This window comes from Sus scrofa, chromosome 3, assembly GCF_054392235.1.
Source record: "Sus scrofa isolate SSC_HxYL_T2T_F1_AM1 chromosome 3, Sscrofa_HxYL_maternal_Yorkshire_Landrace_v2.0, whole genome shotgun sequence".
Classification (NCBI taxonomy): domain Eukaryota; kingdom Metazoa; phylum Chordata; class Mammalia; order Artiodactyla; family Suidae; genus Sus; species Sus scrofa.
Genome location: NC_139385.1, coordinates 92,074,691 through 92,100,141, shown reverse-complemented (window position 1 = coordinate 92,100,141; position 25,451 = coordinate 92,074,691). Strand labels below are relative to the sequence as shown.

The 25,451-nt window shown below is 40.7% G+C and overlaps 1 protein-coding gene and 2 long non-coding RNA genes across 6 annotated transcripts in view; 2 read left to right on the top strand and 1 right to left on the bottom strand.

Moving 5' to 3' along the window:
• LOC146404771 (uncharacterized) overlaps nt 1-25,451 on the bottom strand; it is a 1,009,186-nt gene that overhangs the window by 778,251 nt on the left and 205,484 nt on the right. The window lies entirely within an intron of this gene.
• Nucleotides 176-4,588, top strand: LOC146404773 (uncharacterized). The gene is made up of 2 exons (XR_014841881.1): nt 176-2,847; nt 3,348-4,588. It is a non-coding gene; the product is annotated as an uncharacterized LOC146404773 (long non-coding RNA).
• COMMD1 (copper metabolism domain containing 1) overlaps nt 10,490-25,451 on the top strand; it is a 148,249-nt gene continuing 133,287 nt past the window's right edge. For all 4 annotated transcript variants that reach the window (XR_014841829.1, XM_085019145.1, XM_085019146.1 and 1 more), the window contains exon 1: nt 10,490-10,696. Coding sequence is in view for 3 of the 4 variants with exons in the window: in XM_085019145.1 (XP_084875271.1) it covers nt 10,520-10,696 (177 nt within the window). In the remaining variant the exon portion in view is untranslated. The remainder of the gene's footprint in view (nt 10,697-25,451) is intronic.

Genomic DNA, 25,451 nt, shown 5'->3' with positions numbered 1-25,451 from the left:
GGGGACCGCGCCGCGGAGCTCGGAAGTGGGGGGGGGGGGGTCTGTTGGCTCGGAGGCCGGGAGCTAGGGGCCCGGTGGGTGGCCTCCCAGGAGGCAGAGAGTACCACCTCCGATTTTAAAGGCAGGTGTTTGGACACCCACTTCTGCCCACTCCCCCCTCCTCCTCGGCGGTGAGGGCCCTTCCGTTAGTTCAGGCTGGGCCCAACGACGGCGCGGTGTTGTAGCCTGGGTCACGCCCGAGTGGGTGGGGCTGAGCGGGTGTTTGTAGAAATAGACCTGTATTTTATTGTTTTTACTAATTTTGAAAGCGAGTCGGAAGAAAGGTTTGGCAGAAGTGGCAGTTTTTCTTTTCTTTTTTAGATTATGGTATAGTTGATTTGCAATATTGTATTAGTCTCAGGTGTACAACATAGTGATTCAAAATTTTTATTTAAAGTTATTATGAGGGAGTTACCGTCATGGAGCAGCGGAAACGAATCCGACTAGGAACCATGAGGTGGCGGGTTTGATCCCTGGCCTCGCTCAGTGTAAGGATTCGGCGTTGCGGTGAGCTGTGGTGTAGGTCGCAGACGTGGCTCGGATCCCGCTGTGGTTGTGGTGTAGGCCAGTATGGGATTGGACGCCTAGTCCGGGAACCTCCATATGCCGCGTGTGTGGCCCTGAGAAGACCAAAAAAAAAAAAAAAAAAAAAAAAGTTATTATGGGGAATACGGAATTCCCCGTTGTGTTGCAGTGGAAACCAACTAGTAGCCATGAGGTTGCGGCTTTGGCCTAGCTCAGCGGGTTAAGGATCTGACTTTGCAGCGAGCTGTAGTGTAGTTCGCAGACGTGGCTAGGGTCTGGTTTTGCTATGGCTGTGGCACAGGCCTGCTCCTACAGCTGTATTTTGACCCCTAGCCTGGGAACCTCCATATGCCTGGGGTGCTGCCCTAAAAAGGCAAAAATAAATAAATAAAGTTATCATAAAATAGTGGCCGTAATCCCTATGCTATGCAATATATCCTTTGGGTAATTTTACGCATGCCAGCTTGTACCTCTTAATCCCCTACCGTTATTTTGCTGCTCCCGAGAGGTAACCACTAGTCTGTTTTTTCTCTGTGTCTGTGAATCTATTTTGTTATATTCATTCACTTGTTTTATTTTTTTCATTCGACATGTAAGTGGTAATGTGTACTGTTTATCTTTCTTTATTTCGTTTAACATCATATTCTCTAGGTCCATCCATATTGTTGCAAATAGCAGAACTTCATTTCTTATGGCTGAATAGTATTCCATTGTGCACACATACCAGATCTTCTTTATCCATTGGTCTGTTAACTGGCATTTAGGTTGCTTCCATATCTTGATTATTGTAAATAATGCTGCTACAAACGTTGGGATTCATGTATCATTTGGAATTAGTGTTTTCATTTTCTTCATATTTACGACCAGGAGTAGAATTGCTGTGTCATATGTTGGTTCTATTTTTACTTTTTTGAGAACCCTCTAGTGCTGTTTTCCACCGTGGCTGCACCAGTTTACATGCCACCACCACCACCATTTCTGCCGATATTTTTTATGTTACCTTTGATGCTAGCCATTCTAACAGCTCTTTGTGGCTTTGATTTGCATTTCTCTGGTGATTAGCAATGTTGAGCAATTTTCAGAGTTCCTGTCCTGGCACAGCAGAAACAATTTGACTAGGAACTATGAGTTGGAGGTTTGATCCCTGGCCTTACTCAGTGCGTTAAGGATCTTGCATTGCTATGAGCTGTGGCATAGGCTGGCAGCTATAGCTCTGATTAGACCCCTAGCCTGGGGAACCTCCACACGCCAGGGTGTGGCCCTAAAAAGCAAAAAAAAAGAGCAATTTTCATGTGCTTATTGGCCATTTGTACGTTTTATTTGGAAGAGTCTATTCAGGTCTTCTACTCATTTTTTTTTCATTAGGTTGTTTTTTTGACATTGAGTTGTATGATACATGTGTATATTTTTTACCACACCCTCGGCATATGGAAGTTCCTAGGCCAAGGGATCAAATCCTAGCTACTGACCCATAGCTGTGGCAATGCCAGATCCTTAACCTACTGTGCTGGGCCGAGAATCAAACCCTAGCCTCAGCAGTGACCCAAGCAGGAGCAGAGAGAGATACCATTGGATCCTTAACCTGCTGCACCACAGCAGGAACTCCAGGATCATTCTTTTTTAATTTAGCTTGCAATTTTTGTTTTTTTTTCAGTCACACCCGTGGCATATGGAAATTCCTGGATCAGGGGTTGAATCTGACACGCAGCTGCAGCAACACCGGACCTTAACCCAATGTGCCACAATGGGAACTACAGCTCACAATGTTAACATGAAACCTGTTTTCCTTAAATACATTTTGATTTTTTCTAATTTGCTCTGAAAGGTTTCTAGTTCACTTTTTTCACTTTTTAGGGCCGTACCCTCGGCATATGGAATTTCCCAGGCTAGGGATTGAATAGGAGCTGTAGCAATGCCAGATCCAAGCTGTGTCTGTGACCTACGCCACAGCTCACGGGCAACGCTGGATCCTTAACCCACTGAGCAAGGCCAGGGATAGAACCTGCAACCTCATGGTTCTTAATCGGATTCGTTAACCACTGAGCCATGACGGGAACTCCAGTTCATGTTTTTTTTTTACTTTCTAACTCTCCCAATTATAAAATTTTTGTCTGAAAATGAGAGAAAGACCAAAAAGGAGTGCTAACAATCTTAGAAGTTTTGTGATCTATTATAAGTATCAAGAAATCAGATTTTCTTTTCTTTTTTTTTTTATTTTTTTGCATTTCTTGGGCCACTCCCGCAGCACATGGAGGTTCCCAGGCTAGGGGTTGAATCGGAGCTGTAGCTGCCAGCCTACGCCAGAGCCACAGCAACGCAGCATCCGAACCGCGTCTGCAACCTACACCACACCTCTCGGCAACGCCGGATCCTTAACCCACTCAGCAAGGGCAGGGATCGAACCTGCAACCTCATGGTTCCTAGTCAGATTCGTTAACCACTGCGCCACGACGGGAACTCCCAGATTTTCTATCTAAAAACAGAAATGAACTAATATTTAATTCTTATGGTACTGTCTAGAGCCATAAAAGTTGCGACTTGTAGGCAAAATGGATGACTGTTTTAGAAGTCCAGCATGTAGTGGGACACAACACAAAAAGAGAGGCAGCAGGATTGCCCGTTGTGGCACAGTGGAAATGAATCTGACTAGTATACATTAGGATGCAAGTTTGATCCCTGGCCTTGCTCAGTGGGTTAAGGATCCCGTGCTGCCATGAGCTGTGGTGTAGATGGCAGACTCAGCTCAGATCCCGCATTGCTGTGGCTGTGGCGTAGGCCGGCAGCTGCACCTCTGATTTGACCCTTAACCTGAGAACTTCCATATGCGTGGGTGTGGCCCTGAAAAGCCAAAAAAAAAAAAAAAAAAAAAAAAAAACCCCAAAAAAAATCCAGACACTAGATAGTGCATGATGGAACATGAAACAAGCTAAACCTAAATCTAATCAAGTTCCTAGATCTAACTACCTACTTACAGATTTGTAGGACATACCCAGAAGAATATATTTTTTAAAAAATGATTCCATGAGGATATAATTTGGAAAATCTAAATCGTGGGAAACTCATTACGACAAATGACCTACAAATAAATTGGAAGAAAATAAAAACAATGAGATGGAAGAGAAACCTCTATGTAGTTGCATTTGGCTGGCTAATCGTCTACTTAAATATTCAGACAGTTAAAAAATACGAAGTTTGTAAGACAATTTAAAATTTGAATACTGATTGATATTCAATGATTGATTATTAAGAAAGTTTTTTTTTTAATGTGGAATATGGAATAATGCATTATGGGGTTTTTTTGAGCCTTTATCTTTTTAGAGAAGCATAATGAAATATTTACAGATAAACTTATGCTATCTGGGATTTTCCAAATTAAAAAAGAAGGGTGAAGTGGGTGGGAGTAGAGAGGAAAGAAGATAGGCAATGTGTTCCTATGTGTTGGAGTTGGTGATGGGGAAATGGGAGCTCATTATACTATTGTTTTTAATTTGTATGTGATATTTTCTGTAAGAGAGTGTGTTTTTTTGTTTGTTTGTTTTTTTAATGGGAGTTGCCATAGTGGTGCAGCAGAAATGAATCTGAGTAGTATCCACAAGGATGTGGATTCCATCCCTGGCCTCCCTCAGTGGGTAGGGGATCCAGTGTTGCCATGAGCTGTGGTGTAGGTCACAGATGCGGCTTGGATCCCTCGTTGCTGTGGCTATGGTGTAGGCTGGCAGCTGTGGTTCCAATTCCACCCCTAGCCTGGGAAATAAATGTTTGAGGAATTCATTTGCGGCATTGTAGGTTTAAGTATCCAGTGCTGTCACTGCAGTGCCTTGGGTTACTGCCATGGTGCTGTTTCAATCCCTGGCCTGGGAACTCCCTCTACCCACGTGCCATGGGAGTGGGAAAAAAAAAAAAGTTTGGATACTCAAAAGGAAAACAAGACTAGATTTCTGCATGTATTTTGCATCTTTCCAAAGTCAGTTGTATTTAAAATTTTTGAGCCTGAATTGGAATTAAACTGTTTTAAAATGCAAAATGAGAGTTTTGTTTTGTGGCAGTTTTATTCCAAATGCTTTCTATGAGAGCTTATTTTGATTAACACAGTTTGTTGAAGGATAAAATAACATACAAGATACAGGGAGAGGTAGCTCACAAATAAATGAGCTCCTGTATGCTCTGAAAACCGTCATCTACTCAGTCATCTAAACCAGAAACCCAGGGAGTCACTCCTTTCCCTCTTCCCTCTCTTCTCTCATCCAAAGCCTGCTAACTTATCTCCTTTATGTAAAAAACACATCTCATGTTCTCCATCCTAGGTGGAACTGCCTTAGATCAGATCCACATCATCATCTATTTGATTACTGTGATAGTCTAGCCTTTGGCCTCTCCTGCTCCTTCAGTTCATTGCCACACTGCTACCACAAAGAGAATCTTAAGAACTCAGATATGATCTTGTTGTTTACTGCTCTGCTTAAAACCCTTCAGTAACTTCTCAATGGTTAGGTATCAGTATTACAGGAGTTCTCTCGTAAAGCAGGTTAAGGATCCAGCATTGTCACTGAAGCAGCTTGGGTCACTGCTGTGGCTCTGGTTCAATCCCTGGCCTTGGAATTTTCATAAGCTGCAGGTGCAGCCAAAAAAAAAAAAAGCTACATTACATGTAAACTCCCCATGTCTATGACCTTATCTAATCTAGGTTTATTACTCTAGACTCTTGGTTCCATCTTGGTATTGTAGGGGAAGAAAAAATATCTTTTTTCTTCTACTCTTCTATGTTCTTGGCTGGGGCTCTGCAATACAAGACAGATTAAAAAAGAGGAAAGTGTGCAAGTTTATTTAATATGTTTTGTGACATAAGAACCTTGATAAGGAAATGAAGACTTGAGGAAGTGGTTAAACCTGAGTGATTTTATGATTTGATGAAGACTAGAAAGTTGTGGGAAAATATGATGGGACAAAAGGATATGAGCTAAGAGTAGTAAACTAGGAAAACTTAGTAAGGCCTGATCCCTCCATCTTTGGAAGTAAGAATGCTCTAGGTATAAGGAGGGTCTTATGACCTGCTTCAAGGGAGAAGGGGGAAGTCAGAGAATCCTTCCTGCACCTGTCATTTCTCAAGTTCCTACCGATAATCAATACGCCAAGGTGCCACATTTTGGGGTAGTGTCCTGAATCCCATCTTTACACTATGGGGTTCCTAGTGTACCTCAGTACAAGTCTGTTTTGTTTTTCCATATATAGGGACATGTTATTTCACCTGCAACATACCCGGCTGTTCACCATGAAGCCTCTCTTTGACATATTCAGACCAAGTTAATAATTGTTTTCTTTCTTTCACCACCAATTCTGATAGGTACTTATAGGTACTAGGTAGTAATAATCTTTAATTCATTGCATTTTATTTTTATTTTTATTTTTTCCATTATAGCTTGTTCACAGTGTTCTGCCAATTTTCTGCTGTACAGAAAATTGTACACGTATACACATACGTGTATACATTCTTTTTTCTCACATTATCATGCTCCATCATAAGTGACTAGACATAGTTCCCAGTGCTATACAGCAGGATCTCATTGCTTATCCATTCCAAAGGCAATAGTTTGTATCTATTAACCCCAAATTGCCAATCCATCCCACTCCCTCCCCCTGCCCCTTGGCAACCCCAAGTCTGTTCTCCAGGTCCATGATTTTCTTTTCTGTGGAAAGGTTCATTTGTGCCCTATATTAGATTCCAGATATAAGTGATATCGTATGGTATTTGTCTTTCTCTTTCTGACTTACTTCACTTAGTTTGAGAGTCTCTAGTCCCATCCATGTTGCTGCAGCATTTTAATTTGTTTACATAGAGGAGGAAACAAAATTTTCCCTCTCCCTTCTGTTCTGGCTGGGACCCCTGTAAAGACATATTAATGAGAAAAACAGAGATTTTTAACTTATATACCTCATGTATACATGTTCGATACCAAGGGGAAAATGAATAACTCAAAGCAGTGGCTTGGAATCCAGTTTCTATACCATCTTCAGCCAAAGACAAAACAAAGGAAAGGCATCTGGAGGCTGAGTTATGGCGAGATGACTGGGAAAGCGTGGTAAACAAGAGTAAGGTTTGTAATACAGTTTTAAGTCAGTGCCTTCTCCATTGATAAGGGTCTAAAGTTGTCCTCTGTACTAATTTTTGTCCTTCCTGGTAGACAAGGTAGGAGGGACACCTTTGAAAATGTATGTCCTGCTTTTAGGTGAATAGGAGGAAGGCCATGAGCTTTCCTTGTATCTGCTTCTTCTCTGTTGCCTTCAGCTCAAAATAATCCTTATACTAAACTGGTATATTTTGGGGTGGCATATTCTGCCATCCCTCACTTATGTATTATTTTCCCTTACCAGAAAGTAAGATTTTAGAGCAGAGTGTCTTATTCATTCTGTATTCCCCTGAGCCTAGCAGAACGATTGACACAAACTCTCAGCTAATATTGGTTGAACGGCTGGTTGAGTGGAGAGTGAATGGTGATTAAAGCAGAGCTGGAAAAGTTGGAGAGACAGGGAGCAGGGTGAGTTTATTGCAAAGCTTTGGGGCTCTTTTAATTGCACATTATTTTGTTCACATTTTATTATTTATTTATTTATTTATTTATTTGGTCTTTTTGCCATTTCTTGGGCTGCTCCCGTGGCATATGGAGGTTCCCAGGCTAGGAGTCCAATCGGACCTGTAGCCACCAGCCTACACCAGAGCCACGGCAACTCGGGATCCGAGCCACATCTGCAGCCTACACCACAGCTCACAGCAACGCAGGATCCTTAACCCACCGAGCAAGGCCAGGGATCGAACCTGCAACCTCATGGTTCCTACTCAGATTCGTTAACCACTGAGCCACGACAGGAACTCTTGTTCACATTTTAAATTTTAACATTTTAAGAGATGGAAAACTTTATGAAAACAAATATTTCTGGCCTGAGACCAAACAGCCTGTGAATCATAAAATGAGTAGCTTAATAGGGGAAGCAACTAGTTGCTTACTGGAATGGGAACCCATTTGGCCACAGTGAAAAGGAAACCTGTTTACTAGTTAGGTGCATGTAGTTTCCCTTGAGCCAAGGCTCAGGTGGATCTTTTAGCTTCAGACAGTCCTTGTGTTAAGAGACAAAATTCAACTGAGTAAATTTTAAAGATTTTACTGGCTTTATTCAATGGTTGATGAATCAGGCAGTGTCTAATCTAGCAGAGAGAAAGTGGCTCCAAGGAGCTGTACTACACACACACACACACACACACACACACACACTCAGACACCCCACATCTTTTTAAACCAATGGGCACTTTAATTTATCTTTTCATTGAATAACTTTTTTTTTGGTCTTTTTAGGACTGCACCCGTGTCATATGGAGGTTCCCAGGCTAGGGGTCCAATCGGAGCTGCAGCCCTGGCAGCCTATGCCACAACCACGGCAACGAGGGATCCGAGCCATGTTCTGCGACCTATACCACAGTTCACGGCCACGCCAGAGTCTTAACCCATTGATTGAGGCCAGGGACCGAACCCGAGTTCTCATGGATGCTGGTCGGGTTCATTAACTTCTGAGCCACGATGGGAACTTCTTCACTGAATAACTTTTTATAATACAACAGTATTACATGTACATTGTAGGAAATCAGAAAAATCAGATAAGCAGAAAGAAGCAAATAAAAGATCCACAATTACTCAGAAGTACACCACTCTGTAACCATGTTGGTGGATAACTTTCCAGATTTTCTCTAGGCAGGTTGATAGATTAAACTATATTAACCTGAGGAAAATATTGCAATTTAAGTTACAAACATTTGTACTACTAATGTATAAAGAGCTCTTAGAAATCACTGAAGTGACAGAAACCTCTATTGAAGGTGGACAAGGAAAATGCTGGATAAATATTAAAGTAGTCTAGATCAGTTATTCTCAATGGGGTGGCATTACTTTGAAAGGGGTATTTCAGTTGTGACAATAATGGAGGGGGAGGAATGGCCCAGGCTGGACAAGCACTGGGGATATAAGACATCTTGCCATGCAGGGAACATTCATGTAAGTGATAAATCTACTTTACCTACTTATTTATTATTGTCTGAGCCTGAAATCGAACATTTACATATTGAAATGCATAATGTTATAAACTGCTATCTTCTTATTATTTATTTTTGTGGCTGCACCCTTGGCATATAAAAGTTCGTTTTCAAAATTTGACTGTTGGGAAGTTCTTGCTGTGGTGAAGCTAAAACGAATCCGACTAGGAACCACGAGGTTTTGGGTTCGATCCCTGGCCTTGCTCAGTGGGCTAAGGATCTGGTGTTGCCATGAGCTCTGGTGTAGGTCGCAGACGCGGCTCAGATCCCGTGTTGCTGTGGCTGTGGCATAGGCTGGCAGCAACAGCTCCGATTAGACCCCTATGCTGGGAACCTCCATAAGCTGCAGGTTCGGCCCTAAAAAGACAAAAAACAAAAACAAAAACAAAAAACCCAAAATTTGATTGTTGAAAGTTTTTTTTTTTAAATTATTCCTCTACACCTTTGCCTTGTAAAAGCATAAGGGTTAAATATAATTAAAGGCAAGCCAATGATTCTTTAAAAAAAATCTACTTTTGGAGTTCCGTCTTGGCGCAGTGGAAACGAATCTGATTAGGAACCATGAGGTTGTGGGTTTGATCTCTGGCCTCACTCAGTGGGTTAAGAATCCTGTGTTGCCCTGAGCTGTGGTGTAGGTCGAAGATGCGGCTTGGATCTGATGCTGAGGCTGTGGTGTATGTAGGCTGGCAGCTGTAGCTCCGATTGGACCCCTAGCCTGGGAATCTCCATATGCAGAGGGTGCGCCCTAAAAAGGAAACAAAACAAAACAAAACACCCCAGAAAACCAACCTACTTTCTATCTTTATGGATTTGCCTATTCTGGACATTTCATATAAATGGGATCATTATACAATATCTGTCTTTTTGTGTTTGTTTTTTACTTAGCAAGCTTTTTTTTTTTTGTCTTTCTTTTTGTTGTTGTTGCTACTTCCTGGGCCGCTCCCGCGGCATATGGAGGTTCCCAGGCCAGGGGTTGAATCGGAGCTGTAGCCACCAGCCTACGCCAGAGCCACAGCAACGCGGGATCCGAGCCGCGTCTGCAACCTACACCACAGCTCACGGCAACGCCAGATCGTTAACCCACTGAGCAAGGGCAGGGACCGAACCCGCAACCTCATGGGCAACCTCATGGTTCCTAGTCGGATTCGTTAACCACTGCGGCACGACGGGAACTCCTACTTAGCAAGCTTTTAAAGCTCATCTATGAGGTAGTCTGTATCAGAAACTCATTCTTTTACTAGTGAATAATATATTGATTTTTTTTTAATTACACGAGAAAGAAGTTATGTTATCCATGCACTTCATTTAAGGATAGTAAAAGGAGCATTGGTTCAGAGTCACTGCTCTAGCTGGGAAGACAAGGCATATGTATGCAAAAAGGCAATTAACAACACAAGCAAACATGTTAAATTTAGGGTATAGTTAAATTTTCTTGGACAAAAGGTGCCCAGGTAAGTATTAGGGAGAGATCAGATTTGTGTGATGGATCCTACAGTTATTGGATTAGTCAAGCCTGATTCAGAAACAGCCATCCAAAAATTAAAACTGCCCCTGCAGTCAATACTAATCCTTCTCAGGTGATCTCCATCAAATGGTCTTTCCTGTGAATAATTTCTGGAGTGATGATGGAAATCAGAGGAAACAAAGTGAGCCAAGCGGAACCAAGTAGATCTGAAAGCTCCGTCGTGTCAACCCAAGGCTTGGGTTTTGTAAAGCTGGGAGCTGCCAGCACCGCCCCCTGCTGGAACTCCACCGCCACTTTCCTCGCGCGTTTTTGCCCAGCTGTTTAGGCCCATCTCGGCCGCCGTGTGTATGTGTGTGTGTGGGGTGGGGGGGGGGGCTGCGTTTAGCCGTTAGGGGGCGGGGCCTCCGCTAACCATGGCCGGCGAGCTGGAGGGCTCCAAACCCCTCAGCGGGCTGCTGAGCGGCCTGGCCCAGGACGCTTTCCACGGGCACCCAGGCATCACAGAGGAGCTGCTGCGGAGCCAGCTCTATCCAGAGATGCCACCTGAGGAGTTCCGCCCCTTTCTGGCGAAGATGAGGGGGATCCTTAAGGTACCGTTCCTCCCTGCAGCCTCCGCCACGGAGTCCTGCCTTGTCCCCGCCGCCCTCAGACTCGTCCCCCCAGAAGCTGAAAGGCTTCCCTCCTCAGACCGCTACTGCTTATGTTGCACTTTACGCTCCTTCATATCCCAGGCGCTCGCCCTGTCGCCTCCTCTCACTTAATGAGGGCTCCCCCCACCAGTGCCGACTGACAGCCGGGGAGAGGACTCAGGTTTTTTTCTCCATACAGTTATCTACCGTCGTGTAGGTCACGAACGATTTTGAGTTGTCTTGGTAGATCTGTGCACTGCATACTTTTTAACATTAAGAGCGATCAGGCCATCAGTTTTACCGGGTCATGGAAGTGTTTGAGTGTTAAACAAGCGAGCAAATGTATACCGGGACAAGGGATGGATTAGTTGGGTGATCCCCTAAACTGCAGTCCACTGGTTGGTTAAGGGAGCACGTCACCATCATGAAGTCAAAGCGTAGCTCAGCCTGTCCAACAGAAATGTAATGAGTGTGTTGCAGAAATTTGATTTCTGTCTGTTGGTGCTGAATTGAAACGCAGAGACAGAGTTTTGGGTAAAGGAGAAAAAGATTGCTTTATTGCTTTGCCAGGCAAAAGCCCCCTCCCTCCCCCAGCCAGGGGTTTAGGTGGTTTTATAGTTTGGGGAGTGGAATTAGGGCTGTAGATAAGGATCAGGCAAGAGGCAAGCTTGCATTGCTTCTCAAAGCTGGTGTTTTGTGGCCTCAGGACTGGTTCTGGTGGGCCGCCTTCTTACCCGGAATGAAGAAAGCTTCATCAGGAAGTTCTTCCATTCGTTGGAGATTTTAATTGTACAGACAGGCTCAGAGATATTGTTATGTATATTCCTTGAGATGGAACCAGGACCCTGCCCCATGGCTTTGCTGCTCCTCCCTGGTCTCTACATCCACCTCCCTTCCCTGATTAGCAGCTGCTCTTTGGAACTCAGGGAAGATCTTGGAGGCTGAGGCTTATTCCCTAAAAACAAGAAATGGAGGACACAGAAAGACTTGTGTGCTAGGAGCCCCACAGGGCACTAGCTCTGTTACAAGAGCCAAACACAGACTTTTACATTTTCTAGTAGCCACGTTAAAGAAGAAGAAGAGTTCCCATTGTGGCTCAGTGGTTAACGAACCTGACTAGTATCCATGAAGATTTGGGTTCAGTCTCTGGCCTTGCTCAGTGGGGTAAGGATTCGGCGTTGCTGTGAGCTGTGGTGTAGGTTGCAGATTCGGCTTGGATCCCGCATTGCTGTGGCTGTGGTGTAGGGCGGCAGCTACAGCTCCAGTTCTTCCCCTGGCCTGGGAACTGCCATATGCCTTGGGTACTGCCTTAAAAAAAAAAAAAGCACAAAAGACAAAAAAAAAAAAAAAAAAAAAAAAAAGGAGAGAGAAAAAGATGAAATTAGTTTTAATATTTTATTTAATCTTAATATCCAAAGTATTACTTTTTCACATGTAATCAGTACATAAAGCATTCATAAGATATTTTATATTATTTTTTCACTAAGTCTTTGAAACGTGGTATGTATTTTACACTTAAAGCGCATATCAATTTGGACTAGTCACATTTCAAGTGCTCAATAGTCACTTGTCACTAATGGCTACTGTATTGGACGATGGTTTAGACTAAGAACTAGTCACAGGAGCGAATTTGGTAATGAAGTGTCCTCAAGAGATAATGTGTTAAAATTATTTTTGTGGGCCTCCAGTGTATTAGGATCTTTATTATTTTATGTTTACTTTTTTTCTTGCAAAAACCTTATGTGGTAGACACCCATTTTAAAGATTAAAAAATAGACTCAGGGAATCTAAGTGTTTAGCCTAAGTCACACTTTCATTCAAGTCAGTGTGAAACTTCATCCGTTAACCTTTTGCACTTGTGTGTATCAGAACTGCTCTGATACCTTAAAAAGGCAGTTAGATTTCTTTTTTTTAGGGCCGCACCCGCGGCGTATGGAGGTTCCCAGGCTAGGGGTCTAATTAGAGCTACAGTTGGTGGCCTGAACCACAGCCACAGCAAGCCAGATCCAAGCCATGTCTGTGACCTACACCACAGCTCATGCAACACCAGATCTTTAACCCACTGAGTGAGGCCAGGGATCAAACCTGTAACCTCATGGTTCCTAGTCAAGGATTCCTTTCTGCTGAGCCATGATGAGAACTCCAGATTTCTTTTTTTAAAACTGCTTTTACTTACAGGATTTTATCCCCCCCCCCCCCAAAAAAAAAGCAAGTATTTCACAGAAAGTAAATGGATTGTCTTATTGGAATGTAAGGAGAAATATCTTTTATGTGATTCTAGACATTCTAAGTAACTTTGATGTCTTAAGTCACTAGTGAATATCTTCTATTTCTATCACTACACTTTTGTCTTTCTATCTTATACTTCAAGTGATCAGAAAAGGTTTTCTAGAGAATTTGACATCTTTACCTGGGTTTCCAAAATATTTCCTAGGCCTATGGGGGATGAAGATGAGGGACTACGGTCCCAAAAGTAAGAACAGCACTTGTGTAGGCACTGTCTTAGGATCTCTAAATATTGGGGGCTACTTCTCTCTTAAGTGGCCCATATTTTGACTCTTTATTTTTATTTTTATTTTTTTGTCTTTTTGTCTTTTTGTCTTTTCTAGGGCCATTTCCCTCGGCATATGGAGAGGTTCCCAGGCTAGGGGTCTAATCAGAGCTGTAGCCACTGGCCTACACCAGAGCCACAGCAACTCAGGGTCCGAGCCGAGTCTGCGACCTACACCACAGGTCACGGCAACGCCGGATCCTTAACCCACTGAGCAAGGCCAAGGATTGAACCCGAAACCTCATGGTTCCTAGTTGGATTCGTTAACCACTGAGCCACGACAGGAACTCCGTTGACTCTTTAGTTTTAGTATGAGATAAAAATTGCTGTGAACTGAGAGAAGAGATTGTCTGGAAATTCTCTTTCTTATTTTCTTTAAAATCCATTGCTGAAGAATATCTAAGTCTTGCTCTCAGTGCTTCTCAGTCCTCTGCCTGAGGCTGGAATACTTCAGTTTTCTGACTGTTTTTTTTCTTTTTTGGCCGCCCGGAGGTATATGGAGTTTCCGGGGTCAGTGATCAGGGATCAGATCTGAGCCACAGTTGTGACCTATACTGCAGCTTCAGCAATGCTGGAGTCTAACCCACTGTGCCACAGGGATCAAACCTGTGTTCTGGTGTTGCAGAGACACTGCTGATCCTGTTGTGCCACAAGAGGAACTCTGAGTGGTTTTTGAGTAACATGGCTTTCTTGGTATTAGGAGTAGAACAGAAGAGTTGCCTGTGCCTGGCAGCACAGCCTCTGCACAGCTGATTCTCTGAGGTACCAAGAGAGGAAGCCTTTGATTATTTGACTTAGGGCTGAAACTCTAGGCTCAAGATAACATCTGATTCCAGTCTTCATTTACCTTATAAACAGCAGTGAAGGATAAAACAACTCTGATTTTTATAGAAACATAAAAAGCAAACATGATTTTTAAACAAAAAGGCTTTGAGCAGAGATAGAATGTCCATCTTCGATGAAAGAGAACATACACAAATGAGTATGATGCAAAGATGCCATAGTATTTGGAAATAGAGATCTGAGTGGACTGCTGTGGACAGAAAAGAGGTATTCTTTCTGGCAAATTTTTTGGAGATGCCATTTTTGTTACTCTTGAAGAAAGTATAGAGATATTTTAGATTGAAGTGAGGGCCAGCCACATAGAGCATTTAGGCTAAGAAAATAGCAAAGGTAGGGCAGGAGAATATAGAGTAGTTTCAGGAAATGGTGAATGGTCCAATTTGACCATTGCACGGCTGTACCTAATATGGAGTATTAGTGGAGGTGGCAAGAAAAAGTGAAACAACTTTTTAATCCTTTATTCCTACTAACCTTTATTCCTGCTTTTTTGGCAGAGTATACTTTTTCCCTTCAATTTAAAAAATTTTGGTGGGGAGGGAGCAGCATGGATTGGGAGCTTGGGGTTAATAGATGCAAACTATTGCCTTTGGAATGGATTAGCAATGAGATCCTGCTGTGTAGCATTGGAAACTATGTCTAGTCACTTATGATGGAGGATGATAATGTGAGAAAATAGAATGTGTACATGCATGTGTAACTGGGTCACCATGCTGTACAGTAGAAAAAAAATTGTATTGGGGAAATAATTAAAAATAAATAAATAAATAAATTTTTGGTAAAATACACAAAACATAAGATTTGTCATCCTAACCATTTTAAAGTATACAGTTCGTTGGTATTACATATGGTATACATAATGTTGAATACCATAAATAATATAAATATAACATAAAATAATGTTGGTATTCATAATGTTGTGCATCGATCACATCCATCTGTATCTATAACTCTTCACCTTGTAAAACTGGAACTATACCCATTAGACAATAACTCCTCATAACCCCCCCCCCCCAGGTCCTGGCAACTACTATTTTACTTTCTGTCTCTGATTTTAACTAAGTATCTCATCTAAGTGGAATTATACACCATTTGTCTTTTTTGTGACTGGGTTATTTCATTGAGTGTAATGTCTTCAAGGTTCATCCATGTTGTAGTATATGTCAAAAATTCCTTCCTTTTTAAGGGAATAATAGTCCATTGTGTGTATATACTACATTTTGCTTCTCCACTCATCTTTGGGCACTTAGGTTGCTTCCTTGTTTTAACTGCTGTGAATAATGTTACGAACATGGGCGTACAAATACCTCTTTGAGACTCTCCTTTCAATTCCTTTGAGTATATACCCCAGGGTGGAATTAATATGGTAGTTCTATTTTTAATTTTTTGTGAAACTGCCATCCTGTTTTCAACAGCAGCTGTGTCATTATACATTCCCACCAACACTGCACAAAAGTTCCGGTTTCTTTTTTGTTATTTTCTGCTCGAGTTTTTGATAGTAGCCATACTAATGAGTGTGGAGTGGGCAGGGTAAACCTTTTTACATATTGATGACAACAGGGTCAAAACAGTTCTTTCTTTCTCTTTCTTTCTTTCTTCTTTTCTTTCTCTCTTTCTTCCTTTCTTCCTTCTTTCCTTTCTGTTTTGTTTTTTTTTTCTTTTTTTGCTCCTTTTTCAGCTGCATCTGTGGCACATGGAAGTTCCCAGACCAGGGATTGAATCCCAGCTGGAGCTGCGACCTACACCCCAGCTGCAGCAGTACAGGATCTTTAACCTGCCATGCCACAGCATGAACTCCAAAACAGTTCTTTCTTTTGTCTATGGAGTCTCAACAATCTTAAATTCAGCAGGCAGTCTAGAAGAAAAGCAGTGAGGAAAAATACTAAAGAAAAAAATGTGGGAGTCTAAGCAGAGGGAAAAAAACTGAGGATAAAAATGGAGTGGTACTTCAATTCTCACTTGGTTGCCATACCTTTCAATCATCTATAGGTCATCAAGTTCTGTAGAGAGTGAAAATGAATAGGAACAATAGGTGTAAGAGGAAGGGAAGGGAGGGATGTGTAACTCTCAGCAGGAAATAGACTGTGGGTTCACGTTATCAGGCTCCTTACTTCCAGCTGCCTGCATTCATTTATTTCCAAGATATGTTTCAAATTTAGATGCTTCCTAAAGTGCAGCCTTTCCTTCCAGCCGTCACAGTGTGTGCCCAGGTGTAGTGTATTGATTGCTCACATACATACTGGTCCCTGTTTTCCACTTGAACTAGAGCTTTTCTACACTACTTGGCTGGTACATTGATCTTTGTAGCTTTGCCTGTTGATCACAAAAGGGCAAACCTTTCTTTCATCTGCTTGTAGATACTTGAAGCTGACTATTCACTTGCCTTAGGGCAAGTTTTATTTTTTAGTAGCTCCCAGGAAGCAGTGAAATCAGTTGATAGTGGTGCATTTAGTTAGGGAAATGACATCCTTTACAAATACTCTACTATTTTAATCTAATTTTGTTTGCTCACATTTATAAGTTCAACTTCTCACAGATTGCATGCTCTGTGTTTCTTGTTCCTTCTGTCAACCTTAGTTCTATTTACTAGAATTCTAGAGAAAGATCTTTTCTAGGAAGTTGCACTTGTTCAATTATATTCCGTATTCACTACTGCCCTCTGTTGGTGGTGATGTATTTACTTAGTGAAATATCATTAAAATTTTTAATGAAGTGTGTTGAATTTTCTTTTGTTGTGGATATAATCCAATATTCAGTTGTCAATTAAAATTAATTTTTTAATTTCTTGTTTCCTCTGTAATTTTAAAAAATTGAATTATAGTTTATTTATAGTATATTAGTTTCAGATATATAGCATAGCGATTGTTTTTATAGATTATTCTCCATTTAGAGTTAGTACACGACCTCCTGCCGTGGTGCAGTGGGTTAAGGATCCAGCATTGTCTCTGAGATGGTACAGGTTTGATGCCCAGCCTGACATAGTGGGTTAAGAACCTGATATTACGGTAGCTGTGGCATAGGTTGCAGCTATGGCTCAGATTAGATCCCTAGCCCAGGAATTCCATATGCTGCAGGTGTGCCCCCCCCCAAAAAAAAGTTATTACAAAATAATGGCTATATTTCCCTGTGCTGTACAGTATATCCTTATTGCTTATTTATTTTATACTCTTTTCTTGATAATTTGAAATTCAAAAATGTTTAGATCCTGTTTCATTTTTATTCATCTATTTTTTCTTCTTTGGGTTTTATATATTTTACTTATTTAAAAAACTTTTTGAGTTAATTGTAAATGGTCTGACCTTTTTTTTTTTATTTTTTTGGCTTTTTGCCTTTTCTAGGGCCACACCCATGACATATGGAGATTCCCAGGCTAGGGGTCTAATTGGAGCTGTAGCTGCCAGCCTACGCCAGAGCCACAGCAATGTGGGATCCTAGCCACGTCTGGGACCTACACCACAGCTCACGGCAACACCAGATCCTCGACCCACTGAGCAAGGGCAGGGATCGAACCCGCAACCTCATGGTTCCTAGTCGGGATTTGTTAACCACTGTGCCACGATGGAAACTCTCATTCTCTGCTTTAAAGTGATTTCCTGTGAGGTCTCCCCTGGCTTATATACAAAGAAGCTAACTCTTCCTCCGCCACTCTATTACCCTTGATTTACTTTTTTTCATACTTAGCACTAACTGAAATTATGTGCTTACTGGATTGTTTATATGTTGATTCTCCTATTGGAATGTAAGCATTTAAGAGGTCAGGACTTTATTATTATTTTTTTTGTTCTTTATCATTAATACCTGAAACTGTTTCTGGAGTGTGGTATACATACAGTAAAAATCTGTAGAATATGTGAACGAGTGGATACTGCTTAAATGTGGAGATTGCCATTAAAAAGATATACACAGTGGGAAAACCTACACTATTTCTGCGTGGGGAGAGCTGGAAGGTATAATAGTCCTAATCGGGGATCGGCAAGCTATGGCCCCTGGGAAAAACCTAGCCTGCAGCCCATTTTTATAAATAAATTTTCATTGGAACATGGCCGCATGTTCACTTACTTACATTTTATCTATAGTAGCTTTCACCACTATGAGTGGTTGAAACAGATCTTGTGGCCTTCAAAGCCAAAGATATTTTCCATCTGAACCTTTACAAATAAGTTTTGCTTGCCCCCCATCTTAGAATCTGTTCTTAAATTCATAATGGTTAATATTTGGGAACAATATTGTATATGTTTTATTTATATATATATATATTTTCCCCCCTGCCGCATGTGCCACATATGGATGTTCCTAGGCCAAGGGCTGAATCTGAGCTGCAGCTGCAACCTACGCCACAGCTGCAGCCTATGCCACAGCTGTGACAATGCCAGATCCTTAACCCACTGTGCTCAGCTGGGAACCGAACCTGTGCCTCAGTAGTGATCCAAGCTGTGGCAGAGCCAACACCAGATCCTTAACCCACTACACAGCAGCAGGAACTCCCAAGTTATATTTCTAAGTTGATTACTTGATGCAAATCTGAAATAAGAATATTTAGGAAATAGGGATTATTTGCGCTTATGTCTTCTTGAGGAATTTCACTAATTGATTCTTTAGGTTCATGAGATCTGGTGGATAAAAAATAAGCCTTAGTAGTTCTGTAGTATTAAGTGTTTGTTCTTGGTGAGAGATAGTTATAATTATATTTTATTTTTTTTTGGTCTTTTGTCTTTATAGGGCTACACCCGCAGCATATGGAGGTTCTCAGGCTAGGGGTCAAATTGGGAATTGGAACTGTAGCTGCCAGCCTACACCACAATCACAGCAACACGTAACCCGAGCCATGTCTTCTACCTACACCAAAGCTCACAGCGATGCCGGATCCTTAACCCACCGAGCGAGGCCAGGGATTGAACCTACATCCTCATGGTTGCTAGTTGGGTTCGTTAACAACTGAGCCACAAAGGGAACCTTGAGATAGTTATAATTTGAATTTGGATTTTTTTTTTTTTTTTTTTTTTGTCTTTATAGGGCTGCACCCGCAGCATATGGAGGTTCCCAGGCTAGGGGTCCAATCGGAGCTGTAGCTGCCGGCCTGTGCCACAGCCACAGCAATGCCAGATCCGAGCTGTGTCTTCGACTTACACCATCGCTCACAGCAACGCCCGATCCTTAACCCACTGAGTGAGGCCAGGGATCGAACCCACAACATCATGGTTCCTAGTCGGATTCGTTTCCGCTGCGCCGCAGCAGGAACTCCCTGAATTTGGAATTTTTTTCATGTTCAGATGATGTAAAACTTTATTTATTAATGTAATATAAAAGAAAATAAAGTTTAATTTTGTGACCTTGAGAATCAAATTTTCACTGTCAACATATGAAAACTGGTTTAAATTTATATAAGAAAATGACATCAGTAGCATATTAAAGTAGTAAAAGACTAAGAAATGTTTGTATTTTAAATAGCTGGTTCTGTCTCTTCTTGAAGCTATGAAAATTTGTAACTTTTTTGAGAATTGGATTGACTGTAAAGGAAAGACCTGTGGTAATAGGGTTTTTTATATCTCATAGTTGGGGTATGTCATGTGAAGGATGCTGGATTTAATTTAATTGTTTAATTTTGCAAACATTCAGCTACCTACCTGTATGCTTTCCCTTATTAATTTTTGTTGTAAATATTATTTAACTTTACTAAAGAAAATATAGAAATTTGAGATGTGTGAAACACATATCATCTGTTTACATGAGCAGTATTAATATTTTTGTGGATTTATTCATGCCACAAGTATTTATTAAGCACAAATATATTTTTAATGGAGAGTAGTTATTTTAAATTGATATTTTCACCATTGTGTTTAATGTGCTCCTTCAAAATTAGAGTGGGCAAGCAATTTCCAGGAAAGGAAAGGTCACCAACTGAAAGGTTTATTGTGTTCCTCCAATGTAGTAGAATTTTCAAAATATCTTAGTTGTCCTTTTTATATCTCCAGAATCTTAAGAATTGCTTGGTACTACTCAGCCATAAAAAAGAACAAAATAATGCCATTTGCAGCAACATGGATGGAACTAGAGACTCTCATACTAAGAGAAATTAAGTCAGACAAATACCATATATCACTTACATCTGGAATCTAATTTACAACACAAATGAACCTTTCTACAGAAAAGAAATGCATGGACTTGGAGAACAGACTTGTGGTTGCCAAGGGGGAGGGGGAGGGAATGAGATGGACTGGGAGCTTGGGGTTAATAAGTGCAAATTATTGCATTTGGAGTGGATAAGCAATGAAATCCTGCTGTATAGCACAGGCAACTATGGTCACTTTTTTTTTTTTTTTTTGTCTTTTTAAGGGCCGCACTCACGGCATATGGAGGTTCCCAGGCTAGGGATCAAATCTGAGCCACAGCCAAAGCAACGTGGGATCCAAGCCGAGTCTTCGACCTACACCACAGCTCACGGCAACACTGGATCCTTAACCCACTGATCAAGGCTTGGGACCAAACCTGAAACCTCATGATTCCTAGTTGGATTCGTTTCTACTGCGCCACAATGAGAATTCCATGTCTGGTCACTTGTTGGAACATGATGGAGGATAATAAAAGAAAAAGAATGTATATTATATATATATGTGTGTGTGTGTGTCTGGGTCACTTTGCTGTACAGTAAAAAATTGACAGAGCACTGTAAACTGACTATAATGGAAAAAATAAAAATCATTTAAAAAAATGCTTGGCAGTAAATCCATGCTGGACATTAAATCCATCTTCATTAAGTATCATGTATTAAATAATTGAGCGTGACATTGAAAGTCAACTATATTTTAATAAAAAATAAACTAAAAAAAAAGTGAAATTCTGTTAGAAGTACTAATTGAAGATCTCTTATATTTCTTTCACCTGACTCCTAAAACTTAAAATGAAAAACAGTGTATAGATACCTAGGCCTGTATAACACTGAAGGAAACTCAGCTTGGAAAGAGTTGGTCATTGGCCAACAAGAGATTTCAACAAATTTAGATTTGACAGGATTCAGTGGCCTCTATGAAATAGGAGGGGGCACCCAGCGTGGGCACCACCCAGCTTCCCTAAGCAACTATATTATATTACCATGCTCTGTGGTTGGGATATAGCAGTAAACATCACAGCTATAGTCTCTGCCCTGTAGATCATATAATTACTGGAGAATATAGACAGTAAGCTAATGGTTAAAGGTATTTTAAAAAGGCAGTCACTGAATATACCAACTTAGCTAAATTAGAGGCAGTTTAGAGAAGTTCCTAGCCCACTCTACAGCATAAACAAAGAATAAAAAAGGGTAGGGGAAGTCCTACTTTTAGATATAGTGGTCTAAAAAGAAAATATAGAAATAGCACACAACTAATTTCCCCTAGTTGTCTGCCTCTCGTCTCAAGGTAGAGGCTTTTCATGAATATGGCTGACTAAAGTCATGTAATGTCTTTCCTGGATGAGGATTTGGCTGCTCTGGGACCTCATTTTAAGTTTTCTTTTCCTTTTCTTTTCTTTTCTTTTTTTTTCTTTCTTTCTTTTTGTCTTTTCTAGGGCCACACCCATGGCATTTGGAGGTTCCCAGGCTAGGGGTTGAATTGGAACTACAGCTGCCGACCTACACCACAGCTCATGGCAACGCCTGAGCCCCAACCCAGTGAGCAAGGCCAGGGATCGAACCCGAAACCTCAAGGTCCCTAGTCAGATTCGTTCCTGCTGCACCATAATGGGAATTCCTCATTTTAAGTTTCTTGACTATCTTTGGGACCATTTTAACTGTCAAAGCATCTCTTGACTAGACCAAGGTGTGCACTGTGGTAGCATCATCTTCTCATGGGGGGCTGCTTAACTGCCTCTTCTCAGATCTGGAAGCAGTTCTCAAGTAGCTCCTTAAGGAAGATTGTAGGAGAGGTAATTTTTTCTTTTTAAGTCATAAAAGATGTATTTATCTGGTCTCACACTTAATTGCTAGTTTGGCTGAGAAGGTATTTCTAGGTTGAGCCACAATTTGAATGCATTGTTTCATTAACTGTCACCTGTCTTTTATCTCTGGAAGCTTTTAGGAGTTTCTCTTAATCCTTTATTTCCTTGAATGTCATTGATGTATGATTTTCTTTCATTTTGTTATTTGGGCCACTCTGTGTCCTTTCAGTCTGGAGACTTGTGACCTTTAGTTCTGGGAAAATTGTATTACTACTTTATTTTCTTATCTCTTTTTTTTCTCTTTTTCTAGCACTGATTTTTTGAATGTTAGACCTTCTAGACTGAATCCTCAAATTTGATTTTCTCTATTTTCTCTTTCTTTGTTTTTTCTTCTACTGTTTGGTAGATTTCCTCAACCTGATCTCTAGACTTTGTGTTTTTTCTCTTTAGGGCTACTACACCTGTAGCGTATGGAAGTTCCCAGGCTTAGGGGTTGAATCAGGGTTGCAGCTGCCAGCCTGCACTACAGCCACAGCAACACTGGATCTGAGCCGCATATATTACCTATGCTGCAGCTTGCAGCAACGCTGGATCTTTAACCCACTGAGCAAGGCCGGAGATCGAACTCACATCCTCAAGGAGACTGTGTTGGGTTCTTGACCCACTAAGCCACATGGGAACTCCTAGTCTTTTAGTTGAATTTTTCACTAGATCATATTTTTAATTTCCAAGAGTTTTCTTTTGACATGGACAATATGCCAATACAGGAGAGGAAGAGGTTTTTCCTTGACTCTCTTGGGGTTTCTGGCCAAGTCTGAAATTTTTAAAAGTTTCATTGACTTATAGTTGATTTACGATGTGATAAATTCTGCTGTACAATAAAGCGGTTTTGTTATACATATGCACATATCCACTTTTCCCAGATTCTTTTCCCTTTTAGTTTATTACAGCTTATTGGGTAGAGTTCCCTGTGCTTTATAGCAGGTCCCCATTGACCACCCATTCCATATACAGTAGTGTGCATATGTGAATTCCAAACCCCCAATCCATTCCTCCCCCACCTGTCCCCTTTGATAACCTAAGTTTGTTTTTGAAGTCTGTATCTTTCTGTTTTGTAAATAAGTTCGTTTGTATCATTCTTAAGATTCTGCATATAAGTGATAGCATATGGTTTCTGTCTGTAAGTCTGAAATATAAACTGACAAAGACAAATTAACAGGAGAGAAGTGTACAAATTTGTACTTTTGTGTGACGCAGGAGCCTTCATAAGGAAAGGAAGACACAAAGAAACAGACCTGACTATTTTATCCCAGGTTTGATAAAGAGTGGACAGTTCATAAAGGATTATCATAGGTTAGAAGTATGAAGTAATTATAGTAAACAGAGGGAAATTTAGTAAGCCCTGTATGTAGGGTTCTTCTTGGCATTCCTTTGCTTTTGAATATAAGAATGGATGCTCTGTTCCTCTGGATATAGGGAGGGCACCTCTTATATGATGGTTTATGACTTGTTTTACAAATGAAAAGTGCATAAAACAGTTTCTTTTTGATACTTGAGTCAATTTAAGAACAGACATCATTTGTATACATTTTGTACAGCAACTATTAAGTAACAGGAAATTGGAAGTTCCCGTCGTGGCTCAGTGGTTAACGAATCTGACGAGGAACCATGAGGTTGTGGGTTCGAACCCTGTCCTCGATCAGTGGGTTAAGGATCTGGTGCTGCCGTGATCTGGCGTTGCTGTGGCTGTGGTGTAGGCCGGCGGCCACAACTCTGATTCAGCCCTGACCCTGGGAACCTCCATATGCCGTGGGTGCAGCCTTAGAAAAGACAAAAAAAAAAAAAAAAAAAGTAATAAGTTAACTTTAGTATAAAAATGAATGTAAACTATCTGGTCTTAAAATGTTTAGATCAGGAGACATGAATAGGAGAGACTGAAAACATTTAACTTTTTCTGTCATACTTTTAGAATTCCTTTATCTCCTGTCTTAACTATAAGCAGTAATTCTTTTTTTTCACTTTAGGTGGCAGTATAATATTGCCTTGCTAATAGACTGATAAAATGTGCTAGAAGCAAGTTGTAATGTTTAAAAAGTTCTTGCTCTTGAGTTGTTCTAGTTCAGAAAACAAAGTTGGCTACTCAACAATAAGAATTTCTTATCCAAAAAGAAGTCTAAATATTCAGTTTGATATTTTGAATTTAGAAATATGTTCTGGAAAATTTAAAGCTCTGTAGACAGATTCCTTTTGCTATAGCCCCCCAGTTTTTGTATTACTATATTTTGATCATTTTTGTAACTACATTTTTCTCATTTTTGAGAAATTTTAAAAATTTAAGTTTTTTTGTTTTTTTGTTTTTTTGTCTTTTTGCCATTTCTTGGGCCGTTCCTGCGGCATATGGAGGTTCCCAGGCTAGGGGTCTAATTGGAGCTGTTGCTGCCGGCCTACGCCAGAGCCACAGCAACTAGGGATCCGAGCCACGTCTGTAACCTACACCACAGCTCACAGCAACGCCGGATCCCTAACCCACTGAGAAAGGCCAGGGATCGAACCCAAAACCTCATGGTTCCTAGTCATATTCGTTAACAGCTGTGCCACGATGAGAACTCCTGTAGCTTATTTATTTTAGAAATAATAGTTTGTACTTCTTAACCCCCATCCCTATTCGTTACTTTTGGGAGTTTAGATGATAACTCATGAGATATATTTCTACTCCTCTGAAGGACTGGCAAACAATGTTACTATTTTATGTTACTGGACATATACATGATAAAGCAGCAAATACAGATTGCCAGTTAGAGTTTGTGGAATATTTTAATCGGCTTAAATGACCTGTAATAAGGTGTTTTGTAAGCTTTTTCTTTCTTTCTTAATCTGTATTAATTGAAGATTGATTTTTGGTTCTCCTTTTCTCAAAGCAACTATTCTAGGTCTGAAAACTTGACTTAGGTTGAAGAGTTCCTAGGAAGGAATATTTTAAAGAAAATTTCTATCTTTGATTTACCTATCAAATATAGTCAATCCTGCTTACAGCTGGTTTCTACAAATTCAAGGATACAGAGGGACAACTGTACTATGCCATTTCATATAAAAGATTTGACCATTCTTGATTTTGCTGTCTCTGTGGACACCAAGGCACAACTGTATTTACTGAGCCCCTAATATGCTATACCCTGCTTTGTACACAAAATGAATGTCATAGCCCATGTTGTAAAGAGTCCTGTATTATATGGTAAATGCCATAAGAAAGGTATAAATGATGTGTTCTGCTGGAATAGATCCTTATTTGGTAATCTTTTTAAACCACAGAAATATGAAAAGCCAGGGTTTTGTTTTGTTTTGTCCTAATGAAACATCTATATCTTTGACTCTGTCTTTTAAAGTTTTTTTTTTTTTTTTTTTTTTTTTTTTTTG